This window comes from Trachurus japonicus, chromosome 15 (assembly GCF_045865225.1).
Source record: "Trachurus japonicus isolate A0001 chromosome 15, Traja_1.0".
Lineage (NCBI taxonomy): Eukaryota > Metazoa > Chordata > Actinopteri > Carangiformes > Carangidae > Trachurus > Trachurus japonicus.
Window position 1 is genome coordinate 20552855 of NC_140921.1, and position 19277 is coordinate 20572131.

Here is a 19277-nt window from a genome sequence, read left to right on the forward strand (position 1 = left end):
CTGCACACGGAGTGTGCAATCAGCATTCCCTCTCTTGTGAGAAATGGTCTTTTATTAGCAGGCGAGGCAGACTTGCCCAGATTCACCCCCTCCCTGTGGACAGCGCTCAACTGCAAGCTCTGGCACTGTGCAAGCTTTGTTTACGTATGTGTGTGCGCGCGAGTGTGTGTGCGTGTATGTGTGTATTCATATGTTCGTACGAGAGAGTGAGAGAGAGCGAAAGAAAGAAAGAGAGGGAATTGCCCACTGTATGTGAGCTGCAGCATCATCACTCTTCTAAAATCTTGCTAACGACAGACTGCAGAGTCCGGTGGGTTGAGAACCTATAGACCCAGTTTTCCTGGACAATGGAGAGGAAAGGACTGGGCTGGACCGCTTGGCTCCAGTTTTTTATATCCACGGGACTATTTCATACAACTTTTCTAAATTTAGAAGACAGAAGAAGAAGAAGGAAAAGAGAGGGAGATAGAAGGCGGGAGAAAGAGGAAGAATAAAGGAATCTGGGGGGAAATGAGATGATACAAGTAGAAAACAGAAATGAATTTAGCCTGTCCTGCATTCTCATTTGCTTTTTTTTCTACTGCTCATGAATGTCCACACAGCAGAGAGGAATGGGAAAGAGGCTGAACAGGGAGAGTAGAGATAGACTGTGAAAGGAATCAGGGCTGGGGGACATAGCTTCAATTCCTGCTATTCTGCCTAAATAGGATCTTCCTCTGCAATGCACTCAGGCACCAGTGATTCGCTCTGTGAATGCTGCCCATTTGCATAGCCACTCTCCCTCCTGCTTCCTGGCTGGCTGTTGAGGCTCCCCCCTCCCTCTGTCCTCCTCCTCCTTCTCCTCCTCCTCTCCCTCTCTCTCTCTCTCTCTCTCTCTCTCTCGCTTTCTCTCCCTCCCTCCCTCTCTCTCTCTCTCTCCCTCTCCTCTTCCTCTTGCGCACATCTTCTGGAACGGCGCTGCCGATGCTGCCTGTGTGTGAGTGTGTGTTCCTGCCCAGGGCTATGCTCTCTCAGGTACTGTCGTTGCTATCGCTTGGTCTCATTGAGAGCAGAGATCTCTAGATGGGGAGCGGGTGCGCTACTTGGCACAACTTACAGGTGCAATTACGCCGTCTCCCGCGCGCTGCTGCAGCTGTCGGACACATGCAGATGAGACTCGGATTTAACTATGGTCCCATTCCTCTGGACATCCTTTGAGACCGCTGGAGGAGGAAAAAGAGGGAAACTCAGAATGTCTGTCTTGGTTTTATGAAGAAATTCACTTTGTGCAGGTTCTGTCGGTCTCCTCTGAAGTTGGCTTTCTTCTTTTCCCGGCAATTGTGGGGTTTTTTGTGTTTTTTGTTTTTGGGAATATTTAACAGTTTTTTTTTTATGGGAAAATGTTTCTAATTTTGTGAGGGCTTAACAGAAGAAGAAAGAGAGAGAAACACAGAGAACAAGGGAACTAGGGGAATTGGAGCAAGCTGGGATTTCTCCATTGCTGTTTGAGGTTGCCCTAATTTCTTGAGTGAATGTTTTTGATTGGTTTTTGTATGATGATTTATGATACATCTTTACCTCTCTGGGTGCTGCTACGGATTTCCTAACTCAGTGGAGAACAGCAAGAGCCCCCTCCACCCCTACAACCGACATTTTGTGTGTTGTCCCTTTTGCAATTTTTTTTTTTCTTCTTTCTCTGTGGATCTGTGCGAGTGTCTCTGGGCATAGTGAGATTTGGCAAGGTGAGGAGGAGGAGTATGGGGCTGTGAGGGCTCACCGCAAGTTCCACCTTGATCTGAAGCCTCATCTGGCCACTCAGGGAAGATGTTGGAAGGCTGGAGGTCACACTTTGCTCCCCTGAGGCCCGTAGCGGAGCCCCTAAACCGGAGTTCAGCTTCACTCGCCCACCTGGCCTTGTGGATCACTGCCCTGGCCCTGGGCTTTGTGGCCGGGTCAGAACCAGGTGCTGTGGAGAGTCTCCACCACATTCACCTCTCCCATGGAAACAAGCGTCACCATATTGTGCCTATTGCTATCCACAGATCACCTGCATCCCTAAGAGCAGGGCACAGTAAGTATTCCTTTGTCTCATCGTCTGTATGCACGTTGCATATACAGTAACTTCTTCAAGCAGTTGTTGGATTAGATTTCATCACTGCTGTTAACTCTTATCAGGCTTCACCGCCATTTAGTCTTCAAATACCACTTGATATTGTTTACTTTTTCTGTTTTTTAAGAATGCCCTTTCCCAAGACACACACGAACACACTGCTATGTAAGACACAGCGAAGTGAAGCTTAGTTCCGTCCCCCTTCTTTTTCCTCCTCAGCAAAGTGCCCTCTGTCTCCGTGTCTGAGATTAGCCATATCCCTATCTCCAGATGCTCCACTGTGTCCAGATTAGACAGGATTAGAAGGCTGTGGCGCTCCAATGTTGCCCCTGGGTTTTTGAAAGAGACAAAGATGTGTTGCCTCCGGCTCCGCAGGGCGTCGAGCCGCTCCTGGCCCCTGCCCAGCATGGAGTGTAGACGAGGCCTCTTTACCCTGTGTGGCAAGAAGGTTCATGACACAGGCATTATGAGTGAGGACAGGGGACGAGGAGAGCCAGAGTCCCAACTATGTAGGAATTATATAACCTTACCCCAAGTATTCACGGTAGACTGCAGCATTCTTGCCTCAGTACAGTATGTGTGAATGATTTTAGACATACTGCAGGTTTTTTTTTTCTTTTTCACTTTTTTTCGACACTTGTCTCCACTTGCATTTATCGCTGTGTGAATTTCACCGGAAGTTGGGACTGATGCAGATTATTAAGACTGAGGCTTTGTGACAGCAAAGGGGACCAAAATACTTCATTTTCTTTAGTCATCAAACCCAGTTATCTTTTTTGAGTGACGTAATCACCACTGTTTTTTACACTGACGTAATGCTGAAGTACCCTTGGTTCCAGTGAGTAGACAAGCGCTGAGCAGTCTCTACTGTAATGTTCTCGTATTAAAGTTGGGCAGTTGGTAGGTGATTGATAATGTGGTGAGAGAGCATCAGTGGTGATTTTAGGATGTATTTATCGGAGCAGCTCAAGAGACAAGGCCGGGGCCCGGATCACTGGGCAGAGTCAGATCTGGAGGAACGAGGGAGTCAGTGCTCCTCAGTGATGATGAGGAAGATGGGAGGTTTGCCGGCCTGCTGAGACAACAAGAGAGGCAATTAGGCCACTCTGCCATGACCTGTCTGGAGCGGACAACACTCGCCTCCTGCTCTCCCCCAGGCCCCAGAGGGCATGTGGTGCTTTCAGGCAGATTCCATGACTTAATATCACAGTTATCATGGCCGCTCTTCCGTGCTGTTATCGCCACACACACATGCAGAGGGAGGGAGAAAGAGAGAGAGAGAGAGATGAAGATGAAGATGGATTGCAGGGGCCCAAAGAAAGAAAGCAGCTTTCTCAGAAACGTGATTAAATGTTTGGTTGATCAGCGCGCGGAGGGTGCATAAATGCAAAATGGGAGACATGCTGTTCAACATGGTACCTGGCTCCAGGACAAAACCTGCTGCTGTAAAACCCCAGTGCTGTTGTCTAAGCTGTGCTGCAATTGGTTTAATTTTCATGGGGCCGGTTCCTTACATGGGGTGTCTGTTCTCTGCAGCAATTAAACAGAGTTGTACAGCTCCATTTTTTCCAGGCTTAATTGCGGTTGCAAGAGCCAAAGCCCCTCAGGTTTGATTCTACACCCTTTTTTTTTGCCTGATATCTTTGTTTTAAAGAACAGAAACAAAACCGTATGTTACCTTCAACTCCTTTCATTCTCACTGTCTGTCTGCTCTCACTGTCTGTCTCTCTCTCTCTCTCTCTCTCGTAGCGTTTGGTGTCACAGTCAATGTTAAAATCTAATCCTATTTGCAATACTTACGTAACTGTACCTGCCTTTCACTATTACTGATGCAGTGCATTTAATATTGTCTCAAGTGATTAGACCAAACAAAGCTAATAGAGCGCTGACAGTTAGTTCTATATGCAAATATCCTCCTCTGTATTTCATAAAACATGGTAAGTGAAAAAGTGCATTTTCACTTACCATGTAGCTAAATTTAGAAACTCTGCGTTCCATCCATATTCTCCACCATGTGAGCACAAAACTCGTGTCAGTGATTACATTGGAAAGCACATATTACTCTCTCCACATACCAGCATCCTGTAAGAGAACACATCCCGTGTTTCCCTGTGTGTTGAACTCTTATATCTGTCATTGATTTATGTGGAAAAGAAGAAGAAAATTACCATGGTCAGGATGTATGAAATTGAGTTGGAGTGTGATGCATTGTTTGTTTAGGGCTAGCAGTAATGAGGTTCAGACAGTATCAACTCTGAGTTGCAGACGCACCATTCATCATGAATAGACTCCCAGAGGTGATAGTGTTCTTTCCTGGATACGATACTCGATACGTTGGATAACTAGGTTATCATATTTTCTTCTGTACCTGCTTCTCTTATTCATTGAGGCTGGAGAGATGAGATGATGCGATCAATAGGGAAAGTGTTTGAGAGTTTAAACAGGACAGTGGACTTTCTAATGACCACCCCCCAGCCCCCACCCTAGCCCCTCCCCCAAACATCTGCTTCGACTACCGCGTAGATGGCTTTTGTGTTCCCGAAACTCCGCGTTTTGATCAAAGTTGCCGACGCAATTTAAGTGATTATAATCCATTTTTAAGCTCTGCACCTTCAGAGCTAATAGTTGAATGGATTAGAGACAGTGCTCGTCGTGCTGACACTGCTGCAGAGAACAGATGAGAGGAGAAAGACAGAGGGAAGGAATAAAAGGAGATGGAGAAAGACAGGCAGAGAGACAGAAAGAAGAGGAAGTGAAAGGGAAATAGAGAGAGAGAAAGAGAGGGAGAGGAGGGAGAAAGAGGATGGTCTCTGATGTTGCCTTGCTGCCGGTGTGTTGTGGGCTTGTATAATGTAATTACTCCCATGTCTCTGAGCTGATGTCATTCTGCGATAGTGTGAGGATGACAGTATCTCTGCTTCTGCGAGGCGGCAGTGATGATAGCTGCCCTGATAAGGATCTGAGTACATGTTCCTCAGCTCTAGAGGGAGCACAGGCAGTTATTGACCCACGAATGAGAGAGTCATTTTGTTCTCCTCCTCCTCTGATGTGCGGGAACACAAACACCCTCTTTTTTTTTAATTTGTGTGTGCTTTAGGTCTTTAACCTACTTGCATCTCAAGATACTCTCCCACTCACTTCCTTCTTCTTATCTCCCTTCCTTCCTTCCCTCCTTCTTTCCTTCCTTCCTTCCTTCATTCCTTCCCTACTGCCTTCATTTGCACTTCATTTCTTTCCACTAACCACTCTGCCTAACCCTCCCGTTTGCTCCACAGAGCCCATCCAAGCAGACAGAGTGGGCAGGCTTTTGCGCCTGCAGTGGTCTGTGTGGTTTCGGTGGTGACCAGGCTATGGTTGGCATGAAAGGAAATGAGACCTGACTGTGCGTGCGGTGGGCAGCGAGGGGGTCAGCTGAGTAATGTGTCCGGTTTCGGATTAGAGACTTGGAAGATGGAGAGGGAGAGAGAGAGAAGAAGGGCCCCCCTTCCTTTGACTAGAGGGGATGTCTGCGCCCCTCACATGCATAGGTCCTGGATGAGATTGAGTCAGGGAGCTCTTTACCCATAAGGCACTGAGTGAATCATCATCAAAAGCATCTTCTCTCCTCCTATCTCCCCCTTTCTTGTTCATACATTCCGTCTGTCTGTTTACACCTCTGGCTTTCTTTTTTAAAGGTAATACAAGAAAAAAAATACTTAAAATGACAAGTTGTCTAGTCAATTTTCATCGCTGGTGTTACATCCATGTGACATCTAACAACTGTGAACGAGAAAACTCAACGTTTGGCAAGGAAATTGGAAAAACAACTACCAGACAGTAAATTTAACTATTTGCCTGGGTGCATTGGAACTAATTTTTTTTAACGACAGGATACACTGCAAATCTCGAAATGAAAAAGGAAAAACTAGGAGTGATTGTGTAATCATACTCAGAATTAGGCCAGTCGAGTTTAGACATGCCAAAGATGATAAATTCATGTTTAATAATATGGCAACGAAAGCAGTAAGAGAAAGATTACGTAAAAGGAATACATTATAAATATAGAGTTGGTTGTTTCCGTATTGACTGTTTCTTTTCCCTTCATACCAGCATTAACTATAATTGCCCATGCTGATCGACTTTATAAATGCCTTTCCGTTTTTATTTTCCAGAAAGAGGTACAAAAAAATAGATAAACTGAAATGAATAAATCAGAGATCAAGAATGTAGAAAGGCTTAAAAAAAAAAAAAAATCTAATCTGACCCGCGTTCAGTCACCCTGGAGAAGCCTCATTCTCTGTCATCACAATGAGGCAGCAGCTATCTCTGCGCCAGTCATGCCTACAGTATATATATATATACACTATACGTACACACACATTCACACTCATGCACATTCACTCGGAAATGCACAAGTTCACTGCTCACACAAAGATCAACACTCTCCCAAATCGTCTTTCATCTCTTTGATCACTCTGAGTCATTGTCACGGCTGAAGAGTATGAACGGAGATATAGTTGGAGCGAAATGCAAATTTGCACATGAGAAAAAGTTCAATTTAAATAATGCATAACGTATTATTGGCTGTTATTTGAAATGGGCCATAAAGGAAGATGTGCTCTTGGAAGGTATATGGGAATCTAATTGCCCTGCGCGAGAGGCACTTGCACAGTGATAACTCCCTCAGTGACGGACTAATTGGGTCTAGGAAAGGTCAAAGGACAAACAACAGAAGATGGAGGGTGAGATCTTTCAGCCTCCACTGCCTGATTGCCCCCACCCACAGGGGAGGCCACCGAGGATGGGTTTCTGTGGTGGCCAGTTTGCAGAGGGCAGAAATGTATGATTGCCATTGATCATCTGATCGATCATGGGCCTTTACTTAAATTTCACACTACTTAAAACGATCCTCGAGCTCTTCTGTGTGGGTGGTTTGATTGACAACATTATAATTATTCTTAGCACACAAATCATTGCCTCCCAGCTTTGATATCATGTATGTTTCCTTAATGACAGTCTCAAACTCTCATAATAGGAGTCCTCAATAAGAAACACACGTCATATATATATAATATATATATATATTTTTTCTATTCACAATTGCTCACCTGCAGCAGAGTGGCAACAGAAAGAAAGCTGCCCCCTAATCCACTCTAATAGGATTGTGTGGGAATTCACCTTCCTCATTGCTCCTTCCATCTCTTAGAGCCTCAGGCCTGCTGGCAAGGGCTGATAAAAACACGCCTGCCTAACACCTAAGTACAAGCTAATATTAGCATATATTTTGCAACATAGTGTAGAAATACAATGCATACCCACGCACATTTCTTTTTTTTGCCCCGTGTTATATATTTATTTGCTGGCAGATCCGTGGCATCTGTGTGAGATAGAGGACAGCTCTCTCATGGTGCTCCTACACTGCCTGTTGATAAGAGCTGTGTATAAACCACAAAAGGCCTCGGTTGTTGCTGCACAACAAACCCTCCCTCTCCAACACATACATGCTCATGGAAAGTTTATTCCTGGCGATATTTATTTATTTTTTTGTCATTTCTTGATCTTCTCCAGATTCATTTTATTGTATCATTTCCATAAGATATGCAGCTCATTAAATAATACATATCTCGCCACTTAGTAGAGGCTTACTTACAAAGTGAGGCTACTCAGCAATAGGCAAAGCAGATGTTTAATCCAGCAATTAAGGCTGAGGCGCGTTCGCTGTCTCCTGGGTACAGCTTACAAAAAGGAGTAAACAGTAAAAATAAAGCAGTGTCACGCAGGGACACGATGAAAATTAGCACATTAGCATCAGCAACAGCCTTGTTTTCTGTTATAAATTGTTAGATTAATCCCCGCATTTTCTAATATGTGTGATTTTGTGTCGCACATCAGGATTTCGGGAGACCATGAATAGGAGTGTAACAGCATGTGTTACATATACACAACTGAGTGTTTGCGGTCTTGTTTATGTTCCACTTTACTTGCCACCTACTGCACATGTGCATAACCTGCAGCGATTTGTAAAAGAACGATGATGGAGAGGGTTTTTACCTGATACACTCTCTTTAATTAAGAGGCAGAAATATGGACATTTTAAGTGATTTTAAGAAAAAAGCCCTCCTGCAGCACAACTATTTTGTAATTATGCCAGTCTATTGTAGAGTGTTATCATTTCCTTTTAAGAATAGTGCTAATGAAAGAAATGTGCTCTGTAAAGCACAGTGTCTGATCCCAAAGCAGCCTCTTTGTGGGAGCAGCATTTGTGCTGATGCAGGTTGGGCTGCATATGCTGATGGGCAGCCAGAGTTGTCTCTAGTCTCAGATCAGAGCTCTGGCCCTGGACTCCGTTTTCTGCCTCACTTCCACTGTGTAATTATCCCCCACACTTGTCTTTTTCAGTAATTAGAACTGCAGTCATACTACACATCTGTTGGCTCCCTAATAGAGAAAACAACAGCTTCTAGAGACCATTTGGAGTCAGCGTCACTTGGTACATGCTAGCGCGCAGACACACCGCAGCTAAATAATGCACTGATGTCTGATGGCATGTAATCAGTCAAACGGGGCTTTTTAAGTGGGGAAAGAAAAAGCCGCGGATCAACCGATGCTTCGTTTTCCTTAAGACTAACTTTGATATGTGTTTTGCTGGCATGCAAATTAAACACTGGATGCAGAAAAATCTAATCAACAAATTGCTGGCAAACAAAATGGCTGACCTGAACCGAGAGAAAGGGAGCATTGTATCTGAGGAGCAAATGAGGCAAGTGATGATGAGAGAGTAAATTAGAAGCTGTCGATACTGTGAGACACCTCTATCAGAGCCAAGGATGCTGGCTGGGGAGGCAGATATGCAGCTGGTGGGGGTAACAAAGGGCCCGTTTGGTGTATTGCTCCATTAAGACACTGGGTCTTGTCAGCTCTGCCTGGATGGGCCATTCTGCTCCACAAGGCAGGGGCTCATGTATCACTTAGGGCTTAGGGGAAGTGAGCATGGCCGACGAGGGGGCAGAAGGGTGTGAGTGGCACTGGTCGACTGAGCATTCATGGCATAATGTTACCAGCCCAGGGGGCAGAACTTTACCTCAACCATGAATTGATGGTCCCCTGCCATGAAGAGCGAGGGTGGTTGGTATGACTCCCCCGGGGCCCTGTCATGATGAGGTGAAGGCTTATCTCTTCAGAGCAGTGTGAGGATAAAATATGGCCAAGTACTGCAACAGTGTGATGCAGGGGCAGATTTGCTTGATTCTCAATTTCTGTCAAACCAGTTTATACCTGCTTTAGCTGGATTTGGAGTCAATAATCTAACACAATACTAACATGCTATATGTTGGCAGAATCGCCCTGATTTTCTGTACTGGCTGGGATGCAGTTCCTTCCCAAGCCTCCCTTCACTGTGCAATAGAGCCAAAATCTACAATACTTGCACCATGCAAAACTGCCTAAGTTCAGTTCAGCTTCAGTTCAGTGATGTATTCTAAAGTTACACTATTTATAGTACAAAAATCCCCCTTTCTTTTCTTCGTGCTTTTCTTAACTGTTTTTTTTCTTTCATTCTTTCATTAATACTGAGCTGCTAAAAAGAGGTTTGTTGGATATGTTAAAACAAAGTTTGTCACCCATCAGGTTCTGTACCCTTGTTAAGGAGTTTGTTTGTTTTTTTGCTATGTTTTCAACTTCAGGTGTTGTGATCACACTGTATCATATTCTGTATTGTGATAGGTGTTGTGTTTAGGTGCGATTATTAACATGAAATAGTGACAAAACTAAATGACAGAAGCCCAATGTGTCAATCATTTATTACCATACAGTGATGTAGTGTCTGTGCTTTAGAAGAAAGCATCGATCTCTTAATGTAATAATAATAACATACTGTAATAATGTTATTATCAACATCACTGGCTGTGAGGACACTGTTTTTGGAAATTATTCATCTGACAGGATCTGGTATAATAGAAGGACACAACATTGATAACCAATAACTACCGGCAGAAATCCACTTATTTTTTCTAATTCAGACTGCTGTTACAGATGATTTACATTAGCTTATTAGCTTATTGTTGAGAAAGGCTTCAAATATACACCATATATACCACTTCCCCTATTTCTTTGTTTCCCTACCTCTCTTCCTCCTCCTCCTTCTTTGATGTGGTCATTTTGTACTGTACTCGCCTTAAGGTCCAACTGAAGTGCTCATATGTTTCTTTCTCCCTCTTTCTGCCTTTTTCTCTCTCTCTCCCTCTCTCCATCTGCATGTGTGTGCGTGTGTGTGTGTGTGTTTATTAGGTTTCATTGCTCCTATGATTTTGGAGCCGGCATCTTATACCCTCTAATAGGGATGACCAATCATGGGGGCAAGCAGCAATGCCCCACTTTTAGTCTCCACTTAATTTAATTACATCAAATTAGCAAAGCAGTAAGAGGGAGAGAGAGAGAGGGAGAGAGAGAGAGAGAGAGAGAGAGAGAGAGGGCGTGGAGGGGCTGAGGGGGGGTTAATCCTTTGCAGCTTATGAAGGCAGGTTGGACACTGTCAGCTGTCCTATGTGGAAACGCTGCTCCGGGATTGTCTTCATTAGAAAGAGCTTAAGGCTCATAGGTCACTGGATATTGTTAAAACAATACTGTGAAAATGGGCTAATTAGAATTTTTGCCTCGTCTAGCCTCAAGACTAAGGGTGTCTGCCTGTTTCTTATATGTAGATGTATTTTTCCCCGTTTCCTCTTTCCCTAGTGTACTTATTGATTTATAGAAAACAATTTCAAGTGTCAAAATCATTGTTTAATTGCATTGACTTATATCAATAAAAATGTTTTGCCATTGTCATCATTGAAATACTCAGCCTATGAGCATTACAAGATACCACACAATGTTAGCTTAGGTGCTCATGATATCTCAATCTCAAACAGCAGATATCATTGAATACCCTATCGGCTGGTGGAAGATTAAGTCTCTGGGCAATGAAGTGTAAAAGTTTATATTGACCGTGCTGTATATATGCCAATATGCCCAGACTTATTAAGGCAACACAAAGTAAGCAGGCCGTCTGAGCCCTGGCTTGATTTAGCACCTCTGTCCACTCCGCTTTCTGCTGACTGCAAAGAGAATAGCTCAGCTCTGGCCCTCTGATAAAGACTGAGGGAAGGATTTATCACTTCAAAAAGAAAAAAAAAGAGAGAGAGAGAGAGAAATGTGGAAGGAAGCAAAGCAGAGTGTGCAGAATATACAGTTTTTTATGTTATGGGTGCAGCAGTTATAGACTGGCTGCTGAAATTGCCCAGTTTCCCTCTCCATTCTCACGCCATAAATGTATCGGCTCTGCACCCTTTACACAATTATGTATAAAATGGATGAGATGCTCACTCAAAACCGCAATGCTGTGTTTTATTTATATATTTATTTTTATCTTGTTGAGGGAGTCCTCCCCTCCAAACGTGTTTGTTACAGTAAGTGGTCATATTGAGAGTTTGTTTTGCTGTCATTTCTGTCGCATGTTGTGCAAGATTGTTCCAGCCTTAACCTCCGATGGAACCTTTTCTCATGCCTGCCGGTTCTGTTCTAACGGCCTATCCCATTATGAGAGAGGCAGTTGTTTGTGTTGAGGATTAAGACGAGTCAACAATCCATAGTCTTTTTAGTCTCCCAGAGGGCTGCTCACACACCGCTGAGGATACAGAATGTTTTTTTTTTTCCACCAGCAAAGCTCGAGAGCGGGGTTTAAATTGTTGAAAGGACCTCACCATACTGCAATAGAACAATGAACAAATATAGAAATACCGATTGGGTGGGGGGCCATGGGGAGCAAGCACTATAACACGGTTGCTAGATTTTATTGTCCAGCTGAATTTTCTTCATTTGTACCCACAGGACCAACAACCAGAGGCTGTGGTATAACTGCCTGGTCTAAACAACTGGAAATACAATTGCTCTGAACTCATATTTTCCAAGCCACTGTTGTTCACTGCACTTAATTATCCTAACACAAAAAGGCTGCCAGTCAAAGATGACAGGCAATTAATCACCTCACATGTCAAAGTATTTGGCCACATCAGCTGCAAAAATGACACTTGACAGGAGGGTCGGTGTTTTGTTCATTTTGTTCCCTGAAGGCATCTGTTTTCTTAAAGCAAAAAACTACAGGTGGATTTTTGCATTTTAAGTTTTCAGAAATGTTATGCTTAAATATGCAAATCAGGCATCACCTATTTAAATTTGCACCAATTTGCATTAATTTCCAGAGCAGCAGTCTGAACATTGGATAACACCAGATTCAAAGTTGTTGCTACATGTCAACTTATTAGAGTCGTGTTTGCACAGGGGGGCTTGGATGTCTCTTTTTTCACCCTGTAGATCACAAAATACTGTCATAAACAGTTTTGTCAATTTCTTAGGAAGGAAATTGTAAATAAATCGCACCATGACTCACATATGAACAAACCCTGGTTTAAAACCTTTGGATTTACACGTGGATTGAATTGTATGTGAGGGGGAAAATAACAGTTCTAATAATTCTAATTTTGTCATTTGCTGTGTTGTGACTCATTATAATGACAATCATAAGACAAAAGCCACATACTCAATATACAACAATTAATTACCACAGTGAGTTGAGTCATAATAGGACAAAAAATTTAAAAAAAAAACTGTGTTTTAGTGTGGCCACCAAAGGTTAAACAAAAGTTATAACAAGTTAATATAACAAACCTGACAGACAACATAGCTCAAACATGGTGCTTAAATCACCAAAAAGTCATGAATTAAGACATTTTCATTTTAATAATTTAACTAATTACCATCTTGTGTTGACCCCTTTGACATAGAAATCTTGCATTCGCTGTTCGAAATAACTCAGGGCTATAAATCTGTTACTCAGCAAATGTGGCTAACTAAGTAAATAAAAATAAATTTAGTATGCCACGCAGTTTATGTCTTTTGGCATGACCAAAAATCTGCAGTTGCGAGTGTGGTGCTGTGGCAGTGGGAAAGGAATCATGAACACATTTTCAATAGATGTGGTTTTCATCACAAAGTCAAAGCAGAGCACTCTGACAACTCCTGATGTACAGCAGAGAGCACTACAAAAGAGATCTACCACAAAAAAGAGGGGCCCTGCGTCCATGTGGAAAAGGTGCAAAATTTGCTCGAGCGAGTATACGGCACTTTAAATTTAATCAGCTTGGAAGGAGATAACATATTAGGCTACCCTGCTGCCCCGGTGCTAAGAGCTTCCTTGCCACATGAAAGAAATGGTTCAGTGGCATTAGACAGGAGCTGGCCGGCTTTAGGAAAGGTGTATCCACCAGCCGTCTCCTCATTCATAGCACAGCCACATGTGGATATACTTGGGGTGAAAAAGAAATTAAGCTATTTTTTTCCTGCTTGAGGGAATTACATCAAAGTCAAATTGGCCTACATATCCACAAAAGGACTTAGGTAAGCCTATGAGTAGGATCGGAACATGCACACATGACTTGATTAAGTAGCACAGGACATGACTGCAGTGCACCACACACCACCTTTGACGTGAACTCGGAAGGTGAACAGGACGAGCAGAGATCCAAGGTGATGCTTCATACCATAGCTCTTGTCCTTGTGTCGTGGAGCCGTAAAGTTCACAGCGTGTCGCCACAACGCCACACAGGCACAGACAAGACAAACCCTGACAGAAATGTCACCCTGGCGAACACAAAGCCCCGGCTGGCGTACACCAACAGGGTAGTACAGTCCTCCCGGGAAAACATCTTTTGGTGTACAGGAAGTAACGTCTTACATTTACAGCAACAGCAGCAGCAACACTAAAGAACATAAATTTCATGAAAGATGTGGTCACGTTAGAGGACAGAGGAAGGAGGCAGAACGAATCAGCGCGGAAATCAACAGGAAGTTGCATTAAAAAAAACCCTTCTGTACTGTAGTTATGTAATTAAATTTAACGGGCACAAAGTTCATTAAATGAACTGCATCATGTCATATGATACCGACATTTTCCTTCCTAAACAACAAGAAAATCTTTTCTTAAACAACTTGCTATCGCTACAAAAACTTTTTGTCCTTGATCGCAATGTGCACAGCTGCTTGAATGATGTGACTCATGGTTCTACATTCATTAAAAAATAACAGGAAGAGACTGTGAAACAAAGCCATAGATTCTCTGTATATCCTCCCAAGATCACTTGGTAACAAACAACGCACACACAGATAAAATATAATAATGAAATGTACATGAGCTCAAATACAGAAGCTGAAATCCCTGTTTGCTGTCATTCTTTGGCCTGTTAAAACCCTATAGACTGGCTAGGAGTTAAAAAAGATAGATGCAACACATAATCTACCTAATCAGTCAAATCCATCCTCTGTTATTCCTGGTGCATGAACAAGTGTGATACTGCTGAAGAAACCTGAAGGGGAATAATGCTGTGGAAAAACAAAACGTCCAGGTTATAGATGGGTAGATGTCAGTGTAGTGGCATCATTATTTTGGATCATGGGGTGTGATGTACCGTTTAATCATACACAGACAGAGGCTGTGTGAACGCTGCCCCTACTCCACCATCTCTGTCATACACAGCTTTGTAATCGCTGCCAAGTTGGAACATTCAGCTGAAAAGATGTTTAATTAGCTATGAGTTTCAACACTTTTGCTCATAACCAAATATTCTTTTTACCACCTCATCTCCTTGGCTATCAGACCATTTAATTGTCCCAAAAGGTCAGAGGTAGATTTGGGGGGGTGGAGAGAAAAAAAAAATCACTTTGACTTACAATTTTCCCTCATGGCTCTAAATCTTCAGGAGCATTGATCGGGGATAGCTCCTTCACCAGATCCGATAGTGTTTGATTGGATAATAGTGTCCTCATAAATCGTGGTAATGATTTTTGTGGAAACTGAAATGGTAATTCAATAGACATCATTAAGCTCCTTTTAATTGTACTCCTCCCAGGAGGGTTAGGAACGGACCAAAGATAAAACCAAATGATGTTATTCTCAATATAGTTTTGTCCTTTTTAATAGATCGTGGATGTATAACACGTAGCGAGTTGTGTAAATGTCAATGTTAAAGAGAGAAGACATGCTTTGCAGATGTTACAGATACTCTTCTCACTGAACCCATTTCCATTGTAAAGATCTAAGTTAGATGTAACTTTAAAGCTGTGTGTTTGTCTATTTATAAGATATATGGATATAAGCAAGGCACAGCTGGGAAAAGAGGTTATTCCACTTTGAAATTCCATTCATGAGATTCACGGAAATGATCAAAAATTAATAATAAAAAAAAAGCCACACTATATGCCTCATCTTGGGGTAATCTATTTTTGCACACCAGTCATTACGGGAAATCCTTGGCAGCAAATAGAGAGCAACGCGATTGCTAGGTGCTGACAGAAAGCAGATCCATAATGTCATCTTTCCTTTTCATATTTCCATCACAACTATGTAATTATGATTGGATTTCTCCCCAGTTTCTCGGCAGAGGTGGTAATATGAGGCTCGTTATGATGGTCGTGTTGGAGGTCAGAGGAAAGACAGTCTGCGGGCCCGACCTTAGCCGAGCCTATAGTCAAACATGTTGCCTGCTCTGTACGTATACTAACCACCTCACGGCTGCTGCGCCGAGGCACCGAGCCAGTGCACCTTCCTCTGCTCGCACCCGTACGCCTCTTCATGTGATACTCCATGTTACAGCACTTATAGGCCAGATTGCTATATGCCCCTGCTTCATTGCAGCAGAAATAGATTGAGACATTGAGAAGCCAGCGCCAGGAGAGCTCTTACGCGCGCACACACAGGTCGTGTTTGCTATTCTACGGTCTACTATCCCACACACCTATTTGGCCAAATGCACGGGAACTCCTGGGATGGTGCTACATTTTTAATGAAAGCAGAGTGTTTGATCTGCCAATGTTTATCTTCTTTGATGTTAACTGACACAGCAGCGAGCCGCCAGTGCTCAATGTAGTCCAACATGAGGGCAGATTAATTCATTATCCTTTTACAGGGGAAGGCTTGTGGTTGAGGAGTTCATTCTGCAGGTCTGATCGTCTGTAATAGCCTTGAGTAAGGCCTAGCACTATACCTGCTTCAAAACACAGTGCCTCTCAGTGCATTCTGTACTATGACATCCCTGGGGAAATGCATATGAATGTAGGAGACATAAATGCATGTGGGAGTATAAGAGGCAAGGAAATCTTAATTACTTTCTGTTTCTCAGGGTTGCATTGTGTAGAGCTACACCTCCTAAGCACTTTGCGTCTCCAACCATCCTCATTGTACCTAGATACAGTCCTTTCATTTGTTTTTTGTTTTTTCATTAGAGAGTGGGTGAATGGGGGAATAAAACTCTTGTCATATTAAAGAGACAACAAACAGGCAAGTATTTCCAGGACACTACTGTATCTAATGACTACAACAGATCCATATCAGACTCTGTGTCCCAGGAGAGCGCAGAAATAACAAATATGGAGCCAGTGCATAATTACTCCCACCACTGGAGTTACACTGGCACGTGTCTGCTGATTTCATGCCACTGCACAACTGTGTAGGTGTGCATTAGCCATGTTTCTCCGTGTATCTTAATCCTCAACAGTCCCTCAAGGAGTTTTTTTTTTTTTTTTTCCCACCACTCTTGCAATCTGACATGGATTTTAGGCTGCTTCACCACATCATATCGCCTTCCTTATTATGTGAACTCCCTGGATCTGTTTGGGAACCATTTATATAATCTGCCATGTCACAGAGGGGCTGTTGACCCCTGGTGCCTTGACATGAGGGGTCTCGCCTCATCCACTTAGCTTAAGGGTGACACCAGCCAGATCTGCACACCAGTCCAGTGAAATGAGCAATCTCCCTATGATAGTTTTTTTTTTTTTGACTTCACCAACAGTAAATAAGCTGTCACTGGGATAAAGTGGGTGTCAAATTGTATGAATAGACAGAGGGGGAAATGGACGCTTAAGGGCCCAGTGAGTTCCAACACTGACATGGTTTAAAAGAGCTTAATTATAATAAGCTGGAGCATGGAGCAAGTGTTTGGTGGCTTGGGGGGAAACTCCGAGACAGTGACAACAGTCCGGCATGAGCTACACGAATTGGAGATTGCTCTGTGAAGGGGCCAACATCAGATATGCATTAGAGGAACAAGAAGGCTTTTCAGCAGTAGCCGCCAGACCTCATGAAAAAGAAATGATGCCTGCCTCGCAAATATATTACACATAATGTCTTTTCCTTTGTGGAAGTCATCAAGCTTCATGAGGCTTTATCCATTAGGAGAACAAGAATGCTTACAGTGTTATTTCATTATGTTTTACAAATGCGAGTTATGCTTTATGAAAACAATAAATCCCACCATAGATCTGTATGTCCCAGCGTCATCTGTTAATCACATTATTGTTAATTAATGATGCAATTCTTTTTAGCTAATGGTTGACAGTGTGTATTGACTCAAATAAGGGAATGAAATTGGAAAAGGAACTTGAGAGTAGAGCGGCACACTTTAATCACTACCATGCCATGACGAAAGGCCAGAGGGAGAAGAAACAACAGAAATATATAAATAAATGTAGAATTTATCGATAGTTTTATATCCTTGTGAACTGGTTTACAAGAAAATATTGGAATTACAGTCAGAATGATTTATAATCTATTGTTCAGGCTAAGGCTGTTTAACTCCCTGCCCCTATGAATATTAACACACTCTGTCTCCCTCTTGCGCGCTCTCTGTTTCTCCCTCTCTCTCTTTTACACATACACACACGCACACATGCATAACACACTAGCAGAGCCCCTTGTCTAATTTTTCATGAAGATAGCTGTTTTTATGCTAATCTGACAGCTGCATTCATTTTCAGGCTTTCTCACAGACATTTATTTCCCAATCACGTACTCGTTCGTTCTCACTTACACACACACATACACGCACCTGTTCTATGACCGTACTACTCTATGTCCTGATAAAAAAAAGAAAAAAAGGATTGTAATGCTGCCTTAATGAGGGTTTGTAATTGGAAAGAAATAGGCACTTATTTGATTGAGGCGACTCTGGCAGCTCTGACACGGTGAAGCACTGGATGGTTGGCAACCATCACTACCTGAGACTGAGGCTTTACACACCAACACACTCCCACATTTTAATAGCCTACTCCTTTCATTACTCAGGAAGAACTTATTTCTAACCATCACTTTGACTAGGTCACCGGCAAACTGCCGCAAGGCTTCTTCGCACTGAATAGCTGGGTAATTAGAACCACTCTTCCATCCACCAGGTCGTGTTCAAACCTTTCATACAGCTTCAAGAGACAACGAGGTAATGCAGCAAGACAGGAAATAGTTGGCTTGGAGGTCACAAGAAGGACATAATTGGACCAGGCAGTCAATAATGTTGCTTGCTGCGCCTGCCTTTGAGGCTGCTAATGAAGCGCGAGAGATGGGGAGGTGCCCCTCTGCCATGCTGGCTACCTGGGCACCGGGGGAACCTGACTGCAAACTCACTTGTATCTCTTCCCTCTGGAGGTGAAGCAGGCAGTGGCAGTAAAACTGAGTAATTGTGCAGCATAATGAGAGAAGCGGTACCTGCCTCCCTAATTTCCGTAGAATTTTCCCAGACTCATGAATTGACATGAGTGTACTTAAACCCCCAGACGGAGCTGAGAGCTGCTCAAGAGTGATATGTTGCTCAGAGCTTTGCAAAGTCATTACTCAGCACAATATAACACTCCAAACTGACGGTGCTCTGTACACACGCGGCATCAATGCCGGCTTTGCTGTTGTAATAATGTTTGTGTTGACAGTCAGTGGTTCACATCTGGTTGTAATGGAAGATACACTGCTAACATCTTCTTCCTTTTTCCCTTTGTGTTTGCTCTTTCAGCGGGAACAACGTACATATTTGGGCGAGATGGCGGACTGATCACATACACGTGGCCGCCGAATGACCGTCCCAGCACGAGGGCAGACCGGCTAGCCATCGGTTTCAGCACGCACCTGAAGGATGCTGTCCTGGTGAGGGTGGACAGCTCCTCTGGTCTCGGAGACTTCTTAAAGCTCCACATCGTAAGTCAAGATCATCTCAGTTCACTTTACAATACACTGTTCCAGCAGCACATTAAGTTAAAGCCCCTGAAACACATTTGGTCACTTGTCTTCTTACAATGAGCGATGGGATAGCTATGCTTTTTCATGGTATTTCTTTCTTACTCTTACTGAGCTTCTCTCACT

General features: G+C 43.2%; 1 protein-coding gene across 23 annotated transcripts in view; it reads left to right on the forward strand.

Annotated features, from left to right (window-relative positions):
- Positions 1 to 19277, forward strand: part of LOC146973626 (neurexin-1a-like) — a 253900-nt gene that overhangs the window by 149391 nt on the left and 85232 nt on the right. For all 23 annotated transcript variants that reach the window (XM_085800346.1, XM_085800348.1, XM_085800359.1 and 20 more), the window contains one exon: positions 18931 to 19112. In XM_085800346.1, the coding sequence (XP_085656472.1) occupies positions 18931 to 19112 (182 nt within the window). The remainder of the gene's footprint in view (positions 1 to 18930; positions 19113 to 19277) is intronic.